Source organism: Acomys russatus, chromosome 3 (assembly GCF_903995435.1).
Source record: "Acomys russatus chromosome 3, mAcoRus1.1, whole genome shotgun sequence".
Taxonomy (NCBI): Eukaryota; Metazoa; Chordata; class Mammalia; order Rodentia; family Muridae; genus Acomys; species Acomys russatus.
Window position 1 is genome coordinate 3367356 of NC_067139.1, and position 22064 is coordinate 3389419.

General features: G+C 39.6%; 1 protein-coding gene across 4 annotated transcripts in view; it reads right to left on the reverse strand.

Moving 5' to 3' along the window:
• Positions 1 to 816: 816 nt before the first annotated feature.
• Sugct (succinyl-CoA:glutarate-CoA transferase) overlaps positions 817 to 22064 on the reverse strand; it is a 713158-nt gene continuing 691910 nt past the window's right edge. For all 4 annotated transcript variants that reach the window (XM_051168026.1, XM_051168018.1, XM_051168042.1 and 1 more), the window contains one exon: positions 817 to 1283. In XM_051168026.1, coding sequence (XP_051023983.1) covers positions 1120 to 1283 — 164 coding nt within the window. In that variant the 3' untranslated portion in view covers positions 817 to 1119. The remainder of the gene's footprint in view (positions 1284 to 22064) is intronic.

The window sequence follows — 22064 nt, forward strand, 5'->3', positions numbered from 1 at the left end:
TGGAGCTGACCAAAAGGCACCTGATGCCCTGGTCTACACCTGTCCTATGCAGTCTTTTTTGGAAATTAATTCTAAGATATATATCCTGACCACTTTTTTAACTTCAAGGAAGCTTTTGCTATACTTTGAACTCGCTGACAAATCAAGATACCAAAATATGATACTGTCTTTTACAGGATCTTCAAATTACAAAGAAATATTTCCTATCCTTTTTTCCATTTGGTATTCTTTTACACTTTCACATGTGAGAAATCACCTCACATCTATTTCAAGTGTGTGTTGGACTTGGCTATGTCTCAAAATAAGGTAGCAAGAGAAGAAACACTATGCTCTCTCATATCCACAAATACTCACACCCTGAATGAATAAGTAGAAATTTATATTCCACTGCACATCACAGTATCACCGAGGAAATACAACACAAAGCAAATATTTACTCCTTATGGGCAGAGTGAAGCTCAGTCTTACAACAGACACCACAAAGTCCACGGTTTAAATTACAGACCAGCAAAGGGTTCGTGGGCTTCAAATTAAGTTATACTGTTTAAAATCAATCACAGAGACTGTCACTCTGCTTTCTGCTTTTACTTCCTAACAAAGATTTAAATGAGGATTTACGTACAAGTAGAAATGTCAAGAGTTCTGCTTTTTATCAGGCTTGTGTGGGTGCGACAGGCAAGCATTTTAGGGCATTAAGGCAATTAGAATAAAGAGGGCTTTTTCCAGAAAAAAATATTTTAATGTTTTGTTTTATTTTCAACTGTCAAATCAAAATTACAGTTTATAATTTGATGTTTCTATACACGTGGGCATTGTGGAGAAATCAAATCAGGACAACATTCCATCACCAAATATTCATCACTTCCTTTGGATAAAAATATTAGAATTAATCAAAGTCTAAAAATCAACAATTCAACTATTTTCTGGAGGAAAAAAGTCAAAATAATAGGTTTTTAAATGGCCACTAGACTTTAATTCTGAAGTTACCCCAGAGATGCTGGGCAGGAAATCTGCTGTTCTTTTCTCACTGTGCATTGCAGTAGGATGGAGACTGAGGAAGGGTACACACAGAGCATTATCTTGGCTGCCAGGTCCAGTCTTCTGCTGCCATCATTCTGGTCACTCGGTTTCCTGCTGTTCTATCACACCAGAGCTGAGTAGCTCCCCAATAGCCCCATCATCATATCTGAGGACCTCTTTCAGGACTTGCCTTGTGTGCTGTCCCAGCAGGGGAGGAGGCTTTGCCTCTGACATCTTGAACTTACTGTATCTCACAGCTGGACCTGTCAAGGGAAGGGAATGAGAAAGCCTGTTAATGACTGACCCTGGGAGGTTAATTAGTCAAGTAATGGAGTGTTTTCAAAGGACTCCAAGATGTTCTATGCTACTTTATGCCCTTGCCCATGCACCATATTTTTGTTTTCTTTTGGCATGGAGGAGGCTGGGCTTTCTTGACATTTTGGTTGGTTGCCTAGTCTTTAATGTTGGAGCCTCTCTCCAGTACCTACATAGGTTTTTTTGACCCAAGTTCATCCAAATGTGTAGTGACTTTCCAGCCTGTCCATCAGCATCCAGTGAGCTGCATATCTGTGTCTGATGTGCTCACAAGCTGCCCTTCCTATAACAGACACCTGCTGGGGTAGAACATTCACCTGAAAAAAAGCTGTTGGCTCAAGAGCACAATGACCACAGAGTGTGGTCTGTGTGCTTTTGCAGCTAGTAGTCTGGCCCAAAATGAAGGTAACCCAGAGTTCTGCCATTCACTGTCTATAGTACAGTTTTAAAGTTCAGTTTAATGTATATCAAACCCTGACTCAGACTCTTACCCTTGGTCTTTATTGGTACAAGAGGCTACGTGATGAAGCTTCCCCTCAGGAGATTTGTGCTAGGGCTTTGAGATTTATACATTTGAACAGAACCATCTTGGACAAATTACTTACTTTCTCATAGCTGTGCATTCCACAACTGTAATATAATAATGTTTGCCACACAGACTTGAGGTAAGGATTTAATTGAGACAACAGACAAAAACACTAAGTAAGCATTCTATAACCCATAATAATACACAAAGCTTGCTGGCTATTGTTTATGAAAGCCATTACTTCTCTCCTGAATCTTGCAGTTTATGGGGATGAAGATATTTATTGTCAGCTATTTGACAGAACTGAGTCATTGTAAACAGAGGAATCCTAGCAATACTTTCAAAAATGATTACAATGGATTTTACTGTTCCCATTCTTCACATAACTGCAATAAAGACTGGAAAGGTTTGGCACAGGCCACATGGCTAATGATGGCATGAGTGTGCACTGTAGCCACAGAAATAGTCTCATTAAAAGTCATGTGCTCACTTTTCCTAATAGGATGTTTTCTGCTCCTCGATACTCAAGCTCAGCATTTGGGAATGTGTTTCAACAAAATTTATCTTTGTTTACTCATTCTATATAGACTATATTTTATATCTCAAGGGACTGGGCTTCAGGATTACAAATTAAATAATTGTCCAAGAAGGAATTTATAAGGAAGCACATATTCATCACTTTTAAAATTTTTTTAATTTATTATAATTTATTCAGATTACATTGCAATTGTTATCTCCTCACTTGTATCTTCCCGTTCCCACCCTTCTTCCCTCTTGTGACTTATACCCCTCCCCTAGACCTCTGACAGAAAGGGACCCCCACCATATGACCACAGCCTATCAGGTCTCATCTGGATAGGATAGCCTGCTTCCCCTTCCTCTGTGTGCCCACCAGGCCTTATCAGTAGATAATTTAGTTGAAGATTCTAGCAAAAAAGCACAACTCAATATCCATACACCCTTGACTAAAAGCTGGTCTTCATGCTTTGAGAAAGGTCATCTTTTATAACAGTGCTATGCATCTTGCTGAGGGACATACATGGAATAATGAAGGAAGAAAGGGGCATCCACCCAGCCAATCATGTCAGCCAAATCAACCATGGAGGTCAATGAGATAATAGATCAGTAGATCAAAGCTAGGTCACCCTGATCCTATATTTCAGTGTCTTAATTTTTCCTAATCTCTCTCTCTCCTCTCCTCTCCTGTTCTCTCCTCTCTTCTTCTTCTTCTTCTTCTTCTTCTTCTTCTTCTTCTTCTTCTTCTTCTTCTTCTTCTTCTTCTTCTTCTTTCTTCTCTTCTTCTTCTTCTTCTCTTCTTATTCTCTTCTTCTCTCTCTGTCTCTCTCTCTCTCTCTCTCTCCTCTCTGTCCCTCCTCTCTCTCTCTCTCTCTCTCTCTCTCTCTCTCTCTCTCTCTCTCTCTCTCAGAACTCTCAGAATTGTAACTGAAAACATGGCTCTAGGCATGGTAGTCAGGCACTCTGTCACTGAGCTACATTCTTGTTCCTCTGTATCCCACTCTTGATTTGAGACCTTCACAAGAACAAATCAATCCAAGCATGCATAGCTAACAGAATGTCCTTCAGTACAACAGAAAAGTCTCTTGGAAAATTGTGTTAATAACAACAACACTTACTTTTATACCATTTGACAAAGACCGCATCCAGACATGGCCTAACACTGCCACATTCAGTATTTTACTACCACATGCCTCCTCTATAGACCAAGGACAGCCTATGACTGATGCTTAAAGTTGTCTTTTCTCTGAAGCTTAGCAGAGTTCATTGCCTTCTCACATTTTCCTGGAATGCACCATACAGGAGGGTTTTGTCAGGGCTGGTTCTTGCCCAGTAAGGGAGGACACAAACATATTACACACTGGGAGACCGAGAAAAGATGAATGACAATTATTCCGCTTTACTATGACAGAGTCTTTGATCTTAAAATCAGTGGTTATGAGAGAGCCAGACTGGGACTGGAAACAGGACTGAAAGCAGAAGGGTTGGATGTCTCAGTGTCAAATAGCTGACCTCATTCAGATCTGCTTGTGCAAGCTTTGTAAAAGTAGAGGCTGCCAGTATTTAACTACAAACAAAATATCAACCAGCTATTTAAAAAAAAATAGTTCAAAAAGGATTCTCAGGGAACACGACAAGCCATCCTCTGAATGCTGGCCTCCTATGAAACCCTCCTCACTACTAAGTTTGAGGATCCCCATGGTCCTAGCTGTGTCCCACTCACCCTTAAAATTAAGTGTTTACAGATAAACTGCACTGGCTAAGGAATTATCGCTCATGTTAGATTCAGAAGGAGTAAAAAATACCTCACCCAGAAAAAAGCCAGTGCTGTGTATATGGACCTTCATTCTTTATTGAGCCAAAGATCACCAGAAGTATGGGGACCACATAGAACAGAAAAGAAAAAGCACTGGAACGATCAGAGATGAGTTAAAATAAATCAAAACGAAAATGCTATGCATTTAATGCTCACAATTTTTAAATGTTATATTCTAAATTAGAAATTTAGAAAATAAGTAAAAGATATTTCTAAGCATTTAAAGAAAAAAGTAAAAATAGACTTTCAAAAATGTGATAGAGAAGCCAAGAGGATTTTTGTTGTTGGTGGTTTTTTTTTTTTTTTTTTTTTTTTTTTTTTTTTTGGTTTGTTGAGACAGGGTTTCTCTGTGTAGCTTTGGCTGTCCCAGACTCACTTTGTAGACCAGGCTGGCCTTGAACTCACAGAGATCCACCTGCCTTTGCCTCCCAAGTGCTGGGATTCCAGGTGTGTGCCACCACACCTGGCCCTGAGAAGTCAAGAGTTCTTAGAGAACAGACAAGAATCCCAGAAGGAAGTAAAAGAATGCAGATGGTGAAAGTTTCTACACCAAATATTACCAGGAAATGGAAAGAAGGTGAGTTATCAGATTTAGTCAACAGAAAACACAGCATAATGAATGAAGGAAAGTTGTATACATTGACATTTCACATGAAATATTACAAGACAGCATCACAGGCAACAGAGGCTCTTCCTGGGATGTAGTGGGGTGAACAAGCTCTGGGTAACTGAGAACAGCGCTTGTGAACTTGATGCCACAAATATCCATTTGAGTACCCCCCGTTGCCCTTACACCTTACTTCATAGATTTTAGAATAATGCATCACGTTGTTTGGTTAGTTGCCTGCATCCCTGATGGATGTTGGAGGAATACTGGTTGTGTTTTCTAGTGGGCCTTATTGTCTTCCACGGCTCCTACTAAATAAATGGCGACAGACCTCTTTTCTTTGATACTCATGACTGTGGACAGTGCTTTTGATTTCCTGTGTTCCCAGATCCCTTTTTTTTTAAATAAGTATAGACTATTTCAGCCTATATTTTACAGGTGAGAAAACTGCAGCTTTATGTAAAATAAAGTAGTTTTCTAGGGTTATCCAGTATTACAACCAGAATAAGAACTGGATAAGAATTCTAGTCTTAACAGGCAAAATCTTAGCATAGTGAAGAAGTGGACACAAAGTCCTACCTCTACTCAAGATGCTATTCACGATTGGTACCTGCTGGCAAAGGGACAAGATGCTAGTCACAATTGGTACCTGCTGGCAAAGGGACAAGATGCTATTCACGATTGGTACCTGCTGGCAAAGGGACAAGATGCTAGTCACGATTGGTACCTGCTGGCAAAGGGACAAGATGCTAGTCATGATTGGTACCTGCTGGCAAAGGGACAAGAATCTTGTTTTTTCAGTGGAGTGGCCCTGAGTACATTAACTATACTCCATGTCCAAGAGTACTTGGCCAATACAAAATGGAGTCCATGTTTTTCTCTTATTGTTGTTGTTTTAATTTTATTGCTTTGTTTGTTTAATTTATTGAGTTTTGTTATTGTTTTTTTCAGTTTTTATTTTGAGAGAGAGCAAGAGAACATGAACTTTGGTTGGTAGGGAGACTGGGAAGATCTGGAAAGAGCTGGGGATGGAAAAATAATACAATCACAATATATTATATAAAATGAATAATAATAAAAAAATCTCTAGTCTTTAGACTTCATGGTCTATGTGTCCTTTCAAAAATTATTTAACCAATATCTGCTAACAATTACATATGTTTGAGTAGATATAATTTATATCATACTAATCAGTGGTAGCAATATGGTCCAATGTTTTGTCAGGTATTTCCTCAATATGCTCCATTCCTCCCTTTTAGAATAGTAATGTCTATTTTATGTCATTATGTGTTTGAAGTATATAATTTGCTTTTAGATTTTATAGGGAACAGCCAGGCATGGTGGCACGTGCCTTTAATCCTAGCACCTGGGAGTCAGAGTCAGATAGATCTCTGTGAATTCAAGGCCAGTCTACCCTACAAAGTGAGTGCAGCACATAGTCAAGATAACACAGAGAAATCCTGTCTCAAAATAAATTGGGGCTGGAGAGATGGTTCAGTGATTAAGAGCTCTGTCTGCTCTTCCAGAGGTCCTGAGCTCAATTCCCAGCAACCACATGGTGGCTCACAACCATCTACAATGTGAGCAAATGTCCTCTTTTGGTGTGCAGGCATACATGCAGATAGAGCGGTCATATACATAAAAATAAATATTAAAAAAATTAAATGTGCTTGCTTCAGCAGCACATATACTAAAATTGAAATGATACAGAGAAGATTTTATAGGGAGCTAAAATTAAGACATTGCTGAGTAGTATTCCATCGTGTAAATATACCACAGTTTCTTAGTCCATTCTTCTACTGAGGGACACTTAGGCTGTTTCCATGTTCTGGCTATTATGTATAGAGCAGCTATGAACATGGTTGAGCATATGTCCCTGTTGTGTGGTAGGGCATTTTCTGGGTATATTCCAAGGAGTGGGATAGCTGGGTCTTGAGGAAGCCCTATTCCCATTTTTCTGAGAAAGCGCCAGAGAGCTTTCCAAAGTGGTTGTACTAGTTTGCATTCCCACCAGCAATGAAGGAGTGTTCCTCTCTCTCCACATCCTCGCCAACATGTGGTGTCATTTGAGTTTTTGATCTTAGCTATTCTGATGGGTGTAAGATGGAATCTCAGTGTCGTTTTGATTTGCATTTCTCTGATGACTAACGAGGACAAGCATTTCTTTAAGTGTTTCTCGGCCATTTGATATTCCTCTGTTGAGAATTCTCTGTTAAGTTCCAAGCCCCATTTCGCAACTGGGTTGTTTGGTTTTGTGGTGTTTAATTTCTTGAGTTCTTTATATATTTTGGATATTAAACCTTTGTCTGATGAAGGGTTGGTGAAGATCTTTTCCCATTCTGTAGGCTGTTGGTTTTAAAAACGAGGAATTCCCAAAATTTGTGGACAAATGGATTGATCTAGAAATTATCATAATGAGTGAGTTCACCCAGAAGCAAAAAGAGACAAACTGTATATACTCACTTATATAAAAACACTAGTCCAAGGGATACGTACCATGAAAATCTTTACTTATCAAGAAAGTGGGTCAGAGGAGAGGATATCCGATTGAGACTAGGCAAGAGTAGCATGGAAGAAAGAGGAAATAGTAGGACCCACAGGGTCCTGGAAACCTACAAGAAGAACTTTATGACAGGCAGATCTGGATCCTGGGGTCCTCCTCAAACTAAGGCACCAGCCAAGGAGAATATAGGCAGTAAGCTTCGAACCCCTACCAAGACCTAGCCGACGAACATGATACTCTCAACCATTGAGTGGAGAGTGAGATCTGACTCTCACACGAACTCTGGTGCCCCTTTTCTGACCATGTTCTCTGGATGGGGAGACCTGGTGGCACTCAGAGGAAGGATAGCTAGTTACCAAGAAGAGACTTGATATTCTGAGAGCATATATAGGGGCAGGAGGTCTCCCTCGGTCACGGACATAGGGGAGGGGAGAAGGGGAGAAATGGGAGGGAGGGAAGAACGGGAGGAAACAGGGGAAGGGCTAACAATCGAGATGTAATATGAATAAATTAATTTTTAAAAAGTGAAAAAAAAAGAGAATTAAATAAACTGAGACTCATATATATATATAAAAAAATTAAGACATTGCCTGGAATCTCAAAAAAGAGTGATTTGGTGACTTAAAAAGTGTTGTGGTTGTGAAGGACTATGGAGGTTTTTGAAGATGGATTAAAAGCATTTTACATTATTATGTTACCACAAGACTATAGGGGCTAAGGACTGGAATGTGGTGGTTCGAATGAGATTTCCCTCATAGTCTCAGACAATTGAATACTTGGACCCCAGTTGGCAGTGGCATTGTTTGGGTAGGCTTAGGATGTGTGGCCATGCTGGAGAAAGTATGTCACTGGAGTTTGGCGAGATTATAGGCCTGTGCCAATTCTAGTTGTGTGAACCCTCAGCTTTCCCCTTCTGCTCACATGCCTTTGCTCCACCATCATGGACCCTAACTTTCTGGAACCACAACTGTAAATAAGCTGTTCTTTATGTAATTAGCCTTGCTCCTAGTATTGTATCCCAGCAATAGAAAAGTAACCAATGCACACAGTTAGGGGAAAAGTATAGAAGGGAAATCCTGTGCACCTAAAAAGAGCAACTGGCATAGCCACTTTCCAAGTCAGGAGATAAATGAATGCATGGGTAAGTTTTACAAATAAGAAGTCATGGATTCTTTTGGATATACCAAGTTTGGGTACCTTTGAGACAACCCAAGATTAAGTCTTTACACCTTTAGCTTTCTAAATTTCAAATTCAGAGATGAATTGGCCAGTACCTATATAGTAGTTACTTACCATTAAAATGTCTTCATTTCAAAGCAATATAAGCAATTGTATTTACTCAACATCTATGATGCTGAGGTTTCCACAACCTGTTAACATGCAAAGAGCAACAGATTGTGAAGCACCCAGTTGCAATCGATACATCTACAACAGCTACTTAGGGCTCAGGGAATACAAGGAAAGGAGAGGCAGGAAGATTGTAAGATCCTGATGAATAGGAAGTCTGCTGCAAGACTGTATCTCCTAAACATTACAAGGAAGCTACACCCAAGAAACTTTAACAATGTGTCTGCTTCAACAAGACCTGAACAATGACACCATCAATATACACACTAATGTGTAAGGGAGAAAGCGCATGATCCTACCTGTACACAAAGAGCTACAAGCAACGAGTGACTGCTAAGGACAAGAGAATTAGTCTCCCCCAGGGATGAACCCCTAATTGGTTATCCAATACTAGTGAAAACATAGACATTCAAGAAACACTAAGAGAACACAGCGGTTTGTATGTGCATATACATGATTAAAAAAAAAAAGGCCATAGATCTGAAGGGGAACAAAGCGAGGGGGTACCTGGGAGGAGAGGGTGTGGATAAATTTAAACTATAAATACAGTTAGATTTAATTTTAAAAATTGCAAAACCCCTCCAAAACCTAAGTTGTATATGTAGCCTTTTTTCTGCTGTCAAAGCTCTTTATGATTTTTTTTGAAAGTTTTAAATGAAGTAAGTTTCTCTTATGACATTTTCATGCATGCTTTCTTTTGGCTAATCCACTTCTTTATCCCCTTATCTCCTTGCTCCCTCCCCGATAAACTATCCTATCCCCAATACTGCCCTTTTCAATCTCACGTAACATGTGCATGATTACACCCTTATCTTCCCTGCTTTGTTTTTTTTTTTTTTTTTTTTTTTTTTTTTTTTTTTTAAACAGGGTTTTTTTCTGTGTGGCCTTGGCTGTCTTGGAACATACTCTGTAGACTAGGATGGCCTGGAACTCAGGGATCCACCTTCCTTTGCCTCCTGAGTGCCTGGATTAAAGGCATGCTATTAAAAACAAGGAAATCTTCTTGAAATTTGCAAGCAAATGTATGGAACTAGAAAAGATCATCTGGAGTGAGGTAACCCAGACTCAGAAAGACATGCACGGCATAAACTCACTTATAAGTGGATATTAGCCCAACATAAGTGTCCTCTGAGAGATTCCACCCAGCAGGGGATCGGGACAGATGCTGGGACTCACAGCCAGACTCTGGGCAGAGGGCTGAGAGTTGTATGGAAGAGTGGGGGGATGGAGGACCCAGGGGGGTCCAGAGCCCCACAGGGAGACACTCAAGGGTGACAGATCTGGACCCAGGGCGGCCTGCACAAACTTATGCACCAACCAAGGACAATGCATCCAGAGAACTTAGAACCCCTGTTCAGATGTAGCAGATGGACAGCTCATTCTCCATGTAGGGGTGCTGAGGGGTGAAGATTGCCTCTGACATGAACTCTGGTGACTGAGATTTTTATCACTCCCCTTTGGAGGCCTGTATGCCTCGCAGGCATACAGAGGAAGGGGATGCAGGCTATCCTGATGAGACCTTATAGGCCGTAGTCAGATGGTGGGGGAAGCCCCACCCCTGCTCTGTCATAGGTCTAGGGGAGGGGAATAGGGCGGAAGAAGAAAGAAGGAAGAGTGGGAAGATAGAAATAAATTATAATAAATAATAAATTAAAAGACAAAAAGAAAACAGACAACAGGCAATCACAATGACCCACATAGCATAAATCTAACCTATAATTTCTTCCCTTTAGAGTATAGGTCTTTGGGAACATGCCTTTTACCTCTTTAACAAGCATTAACCACGTGCCAGACACCATTCTATGTACTATGTATGTTTGCTCATTTGTTCCTTAGGACAAAGCCAGAACTCACTCTCATCACCTCCAGGTAGCAAAACAGAGAACATGGGAGATGTAGGGGAAGTCACCTGCTCAGGGCTGTAGACAGAGTAAGGAACAGAGCTCCAGGTTGTCTCGCTCATGAACCCCAGCTCTTCGTCACTCAGACACATCTCTTACATCTCTTTGTATAAGGGCAGCACAAAGGAGGGGAAAATTCTTTCAGCTAGACATTGAATTGAATTCAGGGTTCCTAAATCAAGATTTGGCAAGGAAAGTTTCAGGGCCCATTGTTCTATCAGTCTATATTATTTCATTTCCTGGATCAGAGTCTTATGATACCTACATTTATTAATCTCTCATCTTTTCAAATTAATTTGTCAGTTGCTAATGTTGCTATGTAGAAAGTCATAGAATTGCAGCAGCATCGACACATAGCACTTTCTCCTATTTCTGTGAGGCAACGTGTTCCAATGCCCTTCTTTCCACTCATCCCGAAAGAAATGAGGCTTTCGTTGTGCTCTCTGGAAGTCTGTCTGGTTGGAGGCACATGGGCGGCCAGTGCCTGGCACCCTACAGAGAATTCCTCAGACTAGCCATGTGGAGTTTTCCATCTGTGGTTGAGGCCCTTTAGTAACAGAGCCCTGGCTGTTTTGTCTCGCCTCCCTTCAGAAAACATCCATAATTCTTAGGCTGAAAGGAGATCTACCCAATCTGCGTGAGCATCCCAAGCTACCATTTATCCAAGCTCAAGCCACTTATCTGTAAGCCAGATCATCTTAATAATACAAACAGTTGCAGGAAACAGAGGTAGCCAAAAACATGTGGGAAACCATAATGAATATTCAAGTAACGGGAACATAATACCACATCGTCCTGAGGGAAGGGACTTGAACAGTCCCCTTTTCCAAAGCTGCATGCACCTCCTGTCTTAATGATGCACTCCCAAAGCACTGAAACAGCCTCTTTCTCAACCTCACACTAAATGGCAAGTGATCAGCACCAAGAGTTAAGTAGTTAACATAGGAGGCGAGTGTGATCGCAGTGGCATTGAGAATAACTAGAACTGAAACCAAATATGCCTGGTTTTGTTGACTATTTTTTTTCTTTTTAATTTCTTATATTGTATTAACTTTTCAAGAATACACAAAAGTAGACATCTGCCACATAATGTATGAAACATTATCTCAAAATGTTTTCATTTTGACGTCCTTGGCCCTTTGCTAAGATCCATGCTGTGGATAGTGAGCATTTAATCTTCAGGGCTTACTAGTGCAGTAAAAAGCCAAACTTCATTTTGCTAAAAATAATGATAGCTCAGTATGAAATATTTCACAACTTCCCCTTCAGTGCTTGAATTCATCATTATAACAATAACAGTATTTTTTTTTATATGGCGCCTCTCAGCCATAGCATCCAACTTGCCAAATGGGACCATACAGTTAGAACACATTAAACCCATTAGATGTGAGATAAAAACAGATAAGGCCATTTAAAGGGCATGTAATCATGGAGGAAGGCCGTAACAAAATAAATATGGCTTGGGACATCTTGAACCAAAGAACTCCAACTATGGCACTACTTATGGGGTCAGGCATTCCAGAAACTCAAGGGAACATGTGGGATGTACCACCAACTTGGCTAGGTCATTGTGCCTCTTGCAGTTCAGAGGTACTTAATGTCTCTTCTATTGTAGTGAATTTTCACTCTGTACGCTTGCAGGCGTCTGTGTGGAGGAACGTACTTGTGAGTGCAAGTGCCTGTGTAGCTCAGAAGCAACAGATGTCCCTGCCCCTGAGGTTACAGATGGTTGGGAACCACCATGTGTGGGTACTGGGAACTGAACTTAGGACCTCTGGAAAAAGTTAGTGTTCTTGACCACTGAGCCACTCTCTAGCACTTGACTCATTTTATTAACTCAATGCCATCATTACAGTCTTGTTTTGAGGTATGTCAATGGCTCTATGATAGAGTCATCAGTGTTCAACAAATTTCCAGCTTTCACCTATCAGAAATAACTGCATTCTATGTTTTGACCCTTGTTCAGTTGGGCCAGACCATATGAGTTCCATTGTCTTGCGCGTGGATGAGATTGGTCTACTCCTCCTGGCCAGAACATACACTTGCTCACTGTATGTTTGTTTGACTCGCAGCGTCTCAGACAGCAGCTGCCTCAGCAACCTGAGGCTCTGTGAACTTGCAATGGACACTACAGGCAGCATGAGCAAGAATGAGAGCATGTCGAAAAACACTGTGTGTTCCACCCTGATTGTGATCTACGCTTCAGTGTTGTACAGAGACCTATTTGTTGCAATCAGAGAGACTTTCACTAAGCAACCTTGTAAAAAATAATTCAGTCCAGACATTCAAAATACTTTGAAACTGCATGATGATAGTTATTATTTATCAAAAACGTAGCACATGTTAGGCATTTGGCAGAATGCTTTCCGTATATTACTGTGTCAGATGAACTAAATGACTTTAAAAGGTATGACTATAACGAAACCATTTCATCAACTAGGAACGTAATGTTAAGTGATGTTATCCAAAATCGCACAGCTTATCAGCTAAAGAATTTCATTAGAACTTAGGCTGGCTAAATACAAAGTGTATGCTTGTTAGTATGAGGATGTACCTCCCCTTTGCATAATGTAGAAGAAAATCTGTTCTCATATCAGTGGCTGAATAAATACCACCGCTCTTTAGCAGATGGTGTTAGAAGCAGTACTGTTTTATAAATACTTATACATTTCATGATTGCTAATCTATTAAGGCATTTATCTTTCATTTGAAAAAGGAATAAGGGAACTTGACAAATAAACAAAGATAGATACATCTTATTCCAACCCACTGAAATGTCATAGTAGATTATCCATTTCCTACTAGAAAAATATATGGCCCATAAGGAAATGCTATTCATGTTCATTAGTGCACAGGCTGTTTCACCTCCAAGAACATGACCCAAACTTCCTACTGAGGCTTCTGAAAAATGTCCTGCTGGAAGGAGGGCTGTCCGGAAAGCCTCCTCCCAACACTCATATTTGCTTCTAACCATTTCTCAGACTTCTGGAAGTGTCGAGAATGGCGAAGAAACACCTTGCTGACAATGAGCTCTTTGCCAAAACAAAGGTTTTTTTTTTTTTTTTTTCTTTCTTTGCCTTCTAAAATCCTGGTGTTCAATACAAGCTTCTTGGGTGCATTCCCAAGAGTTTGTTTGGTTAGACTTCACCATGGAAAACAAAATTGGTTCAGCTGAAGTCTGTAGCCAGAACATTTTCAGCTTCATAGACCTTCAAAGTAGTGACCTTCTCCTCACCTCCTCTGCCTCTGTGCTCCATTAAGGGAAATACCGGAAGATGTTTCCAGTTGTAGGAGCCAGATTGCATTTCGATTCTGTTTAAGAAGAGGAATTGAGCAGAGCTGGAACAGGTGGCTCTTTGTGGCTCTTACCTCAAATGAGCTTTGGAACATTCTTCTGAAAATCTTTGAAAGTCTTTTGCAACTTAATAAATTTCTGGCCATCTTGGTTCCTTATTAAAGGAATCAACTTTTTATCTACATCCTTTTCTCCTCTTTCCCAAGACTCTCTACAATCATACAAATCATGGATATAGTCAAAGAAGATTGGACCCAATGAGGCCCCAGCCATGGTATTGAAAATCTGAGTGTGTTTTCACTCTGAGCCAGAAGAGCTGACCTTACATTTCCATCTTCTTTGCCTATACAGGGCAGGTGGAGAGGTTTTAGGAGGTCCTTGCTCTCCCATCTCAGCTGCAGCAAAACCACCCTCGCAGCAACTGCACCGGTGTATCTTTGAAAGATGCCAACTCCCAGCAGTCCCACCCATAAAATAGCTCCCCAACACATGTCTGATATTTCCTGCCACCTACTCCCTTTGTCCACAGTTTCCCACGACATGAAAAACAAATTGTTCACCCTTTCCCTCTCAATCACTCCATCTGCTAAACAGCACTAACTGTACAGGGATGAACAACCTGAGATTCATCTCATCTGGGCAATTCCCAAGTCTATATTGTCTTCAAAGATACATTAAGGATGACATGGTAGGGTAGCTTTCTTTTTCTTGCAGCCCAAAGGAACATCTCCTCTTCTATTCCCCATAACCTTTGATCTACTTCTTCATGGTGCATCATTATTTCTCATGTTATTGTCTCTTTTCATTTTTATATCCTCCATAGTATTTACCATATGGTGCCATTTTCAGAACATAGCTGCAAAAAGAATATGAACAAGTCAAACAACCAAACAAAAATCCTATGAGTTCCCAGATTTGGAAACAAGGCCACTCAAAATATTTTAAAAAATCATTAGAGAGGAATCAAAGCTTGAAGACTGTTACATTTTGTACACATTTCCAAACCAAGTCATATTGACCCCTCTTGGGTTTGCTATGTCATTTCCAGTCCATTTGATAATTCTATTTACTACCTTGAATATATATACAGAATCAAAGCAACTTTTAAAACCACCATCACCTCTTGTTTGAATTTGTGTGTGAGGGTTTCTTGCCAGCTTTGTCTGAGTGCTTCCCTCCCTCTATTTCAACAAGAAAGGTAGAATCATCCTTTAAATAATTTAATCCAATAATCTTATTCTTCTAGTCAAAGTCCCATGAAGTGCTTCCTATTTTATTTTTTAAGCAATGGGCTATAGGCTCTACTTCACCCATCCAGCTTCCTTGGAAGCCACCTTGATCTCTTTCTACTGTACCTTCCTCCCTTTGTGCAGCCACAGAGACCTCCTGCATCCTTACAGCACATCCCTTCTAAGTGTCTCTGCCTCACTGTCTGCTTTACATGGAACACTGCCCTTCCTAAAGTAGTCTTGAGTCAGTCACTTCAGAACTTCTCAGCAGTTCTATCATAACCACTGCATGTCTCCCCTTGTTTCATCTCAGTTGCTCTGACAACTACTCTTAGAACAGAAACTTCGGGTTTATTGTTGCTCACATTTCTATACCACAGTCCATCGTAGTAGAGAAATCATAGTGGCAGGGGCTTCAAGCCGATAGTCATATACCACTCACAGTCAAGAATAGAGAGAAAGAAATGCATCCATATTTGCTTGCTTGTTCTCAGCTGCTTCTCTAGCATTGCACATTTCAGGATCCTGCGATGGTGCCACAATAGTAGGCTGGGTCCTGTCTCAGCAACCAAAGAGATCAAGTCAATGCCCCAGTGACATGCCCACAACGCAACTGCCACTCTGGTCCACCACGTTTTAGCCTCTTTAGGCTGTGGTGCCTTCTTCTGTTGTACTTTTAACACATCCACTAAAATTTTTATCTGCTTCCTTTGCCTAGAACATCCATGGCATCATAGAGAGGAATCTTGGCCTGCTTTCCTTAAAAATTATTTCCTAAAAGACAAAGAATGAATGATTTAACTTAAGCTTTGAATAAATTTCTCTAGTGTCTAAAACAACGAAACTCAGTGTGTTGATAATTTCAGAACCTAGGATTCTAGCAAAAACAATGCACGAAACATACTCAAAAGCAAGATGAAGTATTTTATTACAATAATTTCAAATAGGACCATGCAATGTGTTTTTTCACATTTCATTAGATTTATTCAACTGTACAATTTGTGTCTCTGCTACCCATCAGTGGGGATACATTTCGGTGTTCAGAAGATCAGGCATTCTACCAGCTGTGTGGGATTTTGAGTGTAAACATTCATTTCATAGAGTCCAATAGGGAAAGGCCCTATTTTCTCTACACTTAAGTATCTGACTACCAGACCTCCTCCCCAGTGGGACTCTTCACATTTTTTCAGTTTCTTCTTCTACTCCGTACAAAGCTGACTGTCTTTAACCCATACTAGCCATGAAGGGATCCTTTATACACTGAACTTCACTATTTTTGCCGAGTAACTAGTAAATGATAGTAAGTAACGAAGAAAAAAAGATAATTATAAGTAAGTAGATGAAAATTGTGAAAGGAAATGAAATGAAGCCAAAGGTATGTTGTTAAATTAAAAGAAAATTTACTGTACCAGTATACAAAAAAATAGATTACAGTGAGCATCAATTATTTGCCTCCACAGCATCCTTAATCTGGGCTTGAGTTTACTCATTTTTAAGAGATCAAAATATTTTCTGCATGACCATAATTCAAACGATAGTTTGATCAGGAGTTTTTAAGAAGACAGTACAAGGATAAGTTTCAGGTAAGCAGATTCCATCAATATGATGACATATTCTGAATGAAAAGTCCCAAAAAGAATATGTTCTAATTCTTGGGTCTCCGTGCTCAGATATTCACAGAGTCAAAAAAACAAGGCATTTCCTACAGAGTGGAGAGATAACTCCATCTGTGAAATGCTAAAATGCCTACTATACAGCCTGAGACCCTTAATTCAATTGGAAGCACCCATGTACAAAGCCTGTTGTGCACTTGGTATCCCAGTGCTGGAAGAGTGGAGACACGCAGGGCACTAGGACTCACAGGCCAGTCAGCTTGGCCTGATTGGTGGGCCCCAAGGCCTAGAAATATAATCTCCAAAATCAGGGATGACTCCTGAGGAAAACATCTGAGGTTGGTCCCTGGACTCCACATGCACATACACACAGACACAGTAAATATGTAGATAGATAGATAGATAGATAGATAGATAGATAGATAGATAGATAGATATAAGACTTGGTTCATATAACAATAAATAGTTTATGAACAAGCAGGCAGTTCTTGAAAAGTAATACACCAGAGATGATTTGTCAAATATGTCAACAGAAACTATTATTTGCAAACACAATTAACTTTTAATTAAGAAAGTAATAATTAAATAAGAAATATACAAACTAGGTTCCCAATGAGACTCCTTCTCACAAAAGAAAAATATCTACCCATTATAACAGAAATGAGTTATAAATTTAAGAGTACTCTTTAGATTATACTTTCTCTGAATGTTTTTGTACCTTATAATGAAAGGGCATGCTACAAATTAGTTTCTGTAAGCATCTATAGAAAGAACTGTTGTTATAACTAAAACCCCAAATAAATAGTATATATTAAAAAAAAACACACACAATTTTATTTCCTAGGAGGCAAAAACTCAAGTACACATAAGAAGTCCCTCTGTAGTGACTGATTGTCCAGCTTAGGGGTGTGACAGTGCAGTTATAGTCACGTCAACAGAAGACAGTCTAGAAAGTTCTGGGCATCTTCTTGGACAAATCTTAGAAGACAAAACTCTTCCCTCTTTAAATAAAAAGGGTTTGATGGTTGTCTTAATTTGCTTGCTACTCCTGTGATATTCTTAGTTGAGGTTACTATTGTTGTGATAAAATCATGGCCAAAGCAATGTGGAGGGAAAGGGTTTATTTGGCCTACACTTCCACATCACCGTTCACTATTGAAGGAAGTCAGAGCCAGAGTTCAAACAGCGAAGGAATCTGGAGGCAGGAGCTGTTGCAGAGGCCATGGAGGGGTGCTGCTTACTGGCTTACTACTCACTGCTTGTTCAGTTTGCTTTTTATATAGGACCCAAGACCACCAGCCCGAGATAATACCACCCACAGTGTGGTGGACCCTCCTGCATCAATCACAATTAAGAAAATGCTGTACAGGCTTTTCTACAGCCTGATCTTATGGCAGCATTTTCTTAATTGAGGTTCTCTCCTCTCAGATTACTTTAGCTTGTGCCAAGCGCCAAGTTGATATAACTATGCAGCATACACCATGATTAAAAAACATAACAAAAAACAACTTGAGGAGGAAAAGGCTTATTTGGCTTAGACTATATAGTCATGAAGGGAAGTCTTGGTAAGAATTAAATGCAGAAACCTGGAGGCAGGAACCGAGGCAGAAGCCATGGAGAGGTGCTGCTTAATGCTTGCTTGTAATGATTTGCTCAGTCTGCTCTCATATACTCACAGGCACCTGTGTAGAGAGGCACCAGCCACAGTGGCCTGTGCTCTTCCACATCAGTCTGTCTACAGGGCAATTGGATGGAGACATTTTCTCAGCTGAAGTTCCTTCTTCTCTGATGATTCTAGCCTATGTCAAGTTGACAGAAAAACTAAGGACCACAGTGGTTTTCTTTATTCTTTATTTTTGAAAACAGCTTACCCAAAGGAAAGTAAATGCCTCGTTGCCTTCAGTATTAATTAAAATGTAAATAAAAGGCTTCCTACCTCAAATTTCCAATTTCCAGCTTGCCCAGACCAAAAAAAGGAAAAGAAACTAAACAAACAAAAAAAGTATATCCCAGTACTTTCCAAATAGCAACTAAGTAAAAGTCTTTGCAACTGGACTTACCTGATTTTGTCTAAGATTGTCAAAAAATATTACTAAGATAGAAAATTAAATGTAAACAAATTATTAAATAAACCACACAATACATTATACTTCCAGATTTGGCAAAAACAGAATAACTCCATTCTTCTCAGAGCTTCCCTCTTATAGCTAAACACATTAGACAGGTAACAGGGCTTATGGAAATCCTTAGAGGTAAGCATAAAAGCCTCTAAAATGTGAGCCAGAACTATCTGCACACATTGAAAACAAATGCCAAGGCAAGCCTGTTCCTCTTATTCAGAACACCAGAAAAGGGGATACCAAAAAGACATACAAATCTTTTTGACAATATCTACTCTACTTGAGCCAAACATCAGTGGGAAAAAATTCTACTTGCATGGCCAAGTAATTCCAGTTGGGTCAAGAAGTCTGAATAATGTCTAGAGTTTCATAATATCCAAATATCTCATAATATCCTGAATACAATTAAAACTCCTTATTCAGAATAATCTCAACTTGAGTTAGAAAAGACAGCTAATGGATATCAGTGCCCAAATCAATAAAAATATTGAAGTCATGTGACAACAATTTTCAATAAGCCATCATAAAAATGCTTTGTAAGCACTTATGAATTCTCTTGAAACAAATATAAAATTAGAAAATATTAACCAAAAATTAATTAAAATAACCAAGTGGGAATTATAGAACCAGTAATACAACAACCAGCAACCACTACTCCTTACACAAATGTACTGATGGCTCAGCAAAAGACTGAAAATGATATAACTTGAAAACTGTATTGGGAATTCCTCTAGCAGCCTTGGTTTTTGTTGGGATTGCTTTGGCTATCAGAAGTCTTTCATGGTTCTGTATAAATCTTAGGATTTATTTTGTCTATTTCTCTGAAGAATTTCTTCAGAAGAAGACATTTTTATTAGCAGTGCACTGAGCCTATAAACTGTGCTCGTTAGAATGGGCATTGTCTAAATATTAGTTCTACTAATCCATGTTTATGGAACATCTTCTAGAGTCTTTCTCAATCTCTTCAGAAATTTCAAGTTTTTCGCTGTTGACATGTCTTATGTATGACATAAATTAGATGAAGTTATGTCATTCGGAGTTGAAAATACACTCTCAAAGAGCCATAGACTATCTAATAAAAACCTCATGAGAGAGCTATCTTCAAGTTGTTGGTCAGGGGCTGCAAATATACCTTTTATTCACCAGATGTAATTGTCTCTGAGTCTTACTGCTGAATAAGCTCACCCTTTCTAGTTCTTTCTGAACACTGGCTGGCTGGTTCAACTCAGCTGTTCTGGCTCAAAACTTCCTCTCTAAGCTGACTGATTCAATCTGGCTTCTCTTGGCTAGCCACTAAATTGCTCTGCTTGGCCTTAAACTAACTCTGGCCATTTGTTTTAATCTTCTGGTCTCTTTCTTGTCCCTTCTTATTATCTGGCTTCAGCGGCCTCTGTATGAGCCCACAAACAACTCAACTTCATTGCACTGCACTAACTGAACTGAACTGCAACTCCACTCAATTGAACTGATTGAACTATCACAAACTGAGCTGCTGTTTGGAAGTTCCTAAGTCTGAATACCAGGAATGGTATCTTGCCCCAAATGTTCTATGTATTTATGTTAGTCATTTTGCTTCTTGTGTTGACAAGATACCTGACGCCAGCAATGTGAAGAAGGAAGAGTTTCTATTCACTCATAGTTTGAGGTTGTACAGCCCAAAATATGTAAAGCACAGTGTGAGTAGCATGAGGTGGCCTGGCAGTACATAAGGTAAGAAGCAGACAACAATGAAAATGGGTTCTCACCTGGATTCCTCCTTTATCATCCTTTTATTTGCCAGATGTAATCATCATCTCAGAGGCTTACCGCTGAATAAGATCACTCTTTCCAGCTCTTTCTGAACTCTGGCTGGCTTGTTTAACCCAGCTGTTCTTCTGAGGGTTAGGTGTATCCTATCTTTGACTCATTCTGTCAAATCATTCTCTGATTCATAACTCTGTCCCTCAGTTACACATCATTGTTTGAGATTAAAAGTGTGTACTAAGTGTCTATACTCCACCCAAAGAGATTAAAGGTATACGGTAGGTTTGCATTCCAGTCAGATCACACAGACTTAGAATATCTTTGGATGTGATCAGAGCAGCCATGTTACTGGATTAAAATTCCTCTATAGGAGGCCTCCAGGAAACTTCCAAAACTTTATAAGCTACTGCCATTGCCTTTGGATGCCTCCTTGAAATTGAAGCTAAGGCTTTATTGTTGAAGACACTATACATTTTGTAAACATGAATTCAAATATTTAGGCTGGATCTGACCTGAGGACCTCTCAGAGAATCTGCAGGCATTATGCAAGCTGTCAATGGTGATAAATAATTAAGAGTTCTACCCAAATGTAAAGTCTATGAGTCACAACAGTGGCCAGTCTGGCAAGATATGCCCAATGGTGCAATAGTGGCACATATCTTGGCAGTAACCAATAGCCATCTAATTGCATGTACGGTCCATTCAGAATAAGGGAATGCACACCTGATTTATCTATGGTTGTGGACCCTAGAGGAGATTTTATACATATATATATATATTTTTTTTCCTAAACAGTATAATTTCCCACCCTTACATTCTCTCCTCATCAAAGGAGCTTCTTTTTACAGTAAATTGAAACCATAATAAAAATTCACAACTGCTCAAAATGAGAAGTGACAGTAGGATATCCATGCCCAATTGATAAAACAATTCCTAGGTATAAACCTTAGAAAATGCCATGGAAGAGGGGCAGAAAGCTTTTAACAGACAGAAGATCTGATGTCTGCTATGTGATAGTGCCTTCTATGTGTGACAGAGAGTTACACACATGAAATCCTAACAACATTGTCAGCTAAACAAGATGTGCCCCATGACAAAACTAGATGGCATTCCAACATAGATGAAGGGGTGGGGAATCTCACAAGGCCCCACCCCTAAATGAGGAGCTATAGGCAAGTAATAGCTATTAAGAGAGGGAAAATCAGTTTTCTCCAGAAACAAGTCCCCTGATAGAAAATCTAATCCCAAGTGATCAGCCCTGAACACTATAACACTGAGTATACTCAGCAGGTTATATTTACATATGCATATATAAATTCATATATATAATATATGCATATTTTTAAAAAAGAAGAGACGCTGAATTTGAGAGGGGGTAAGTAGGGGACACAGGAGAATTTGGAGAGGAGAGAGTGAGAATTATGTAGATACAGTATACGTGCACACACACACATACACACACACACAAACACACACAAATAATCACATAAAAGTAAAAACAATGGATAGGCCA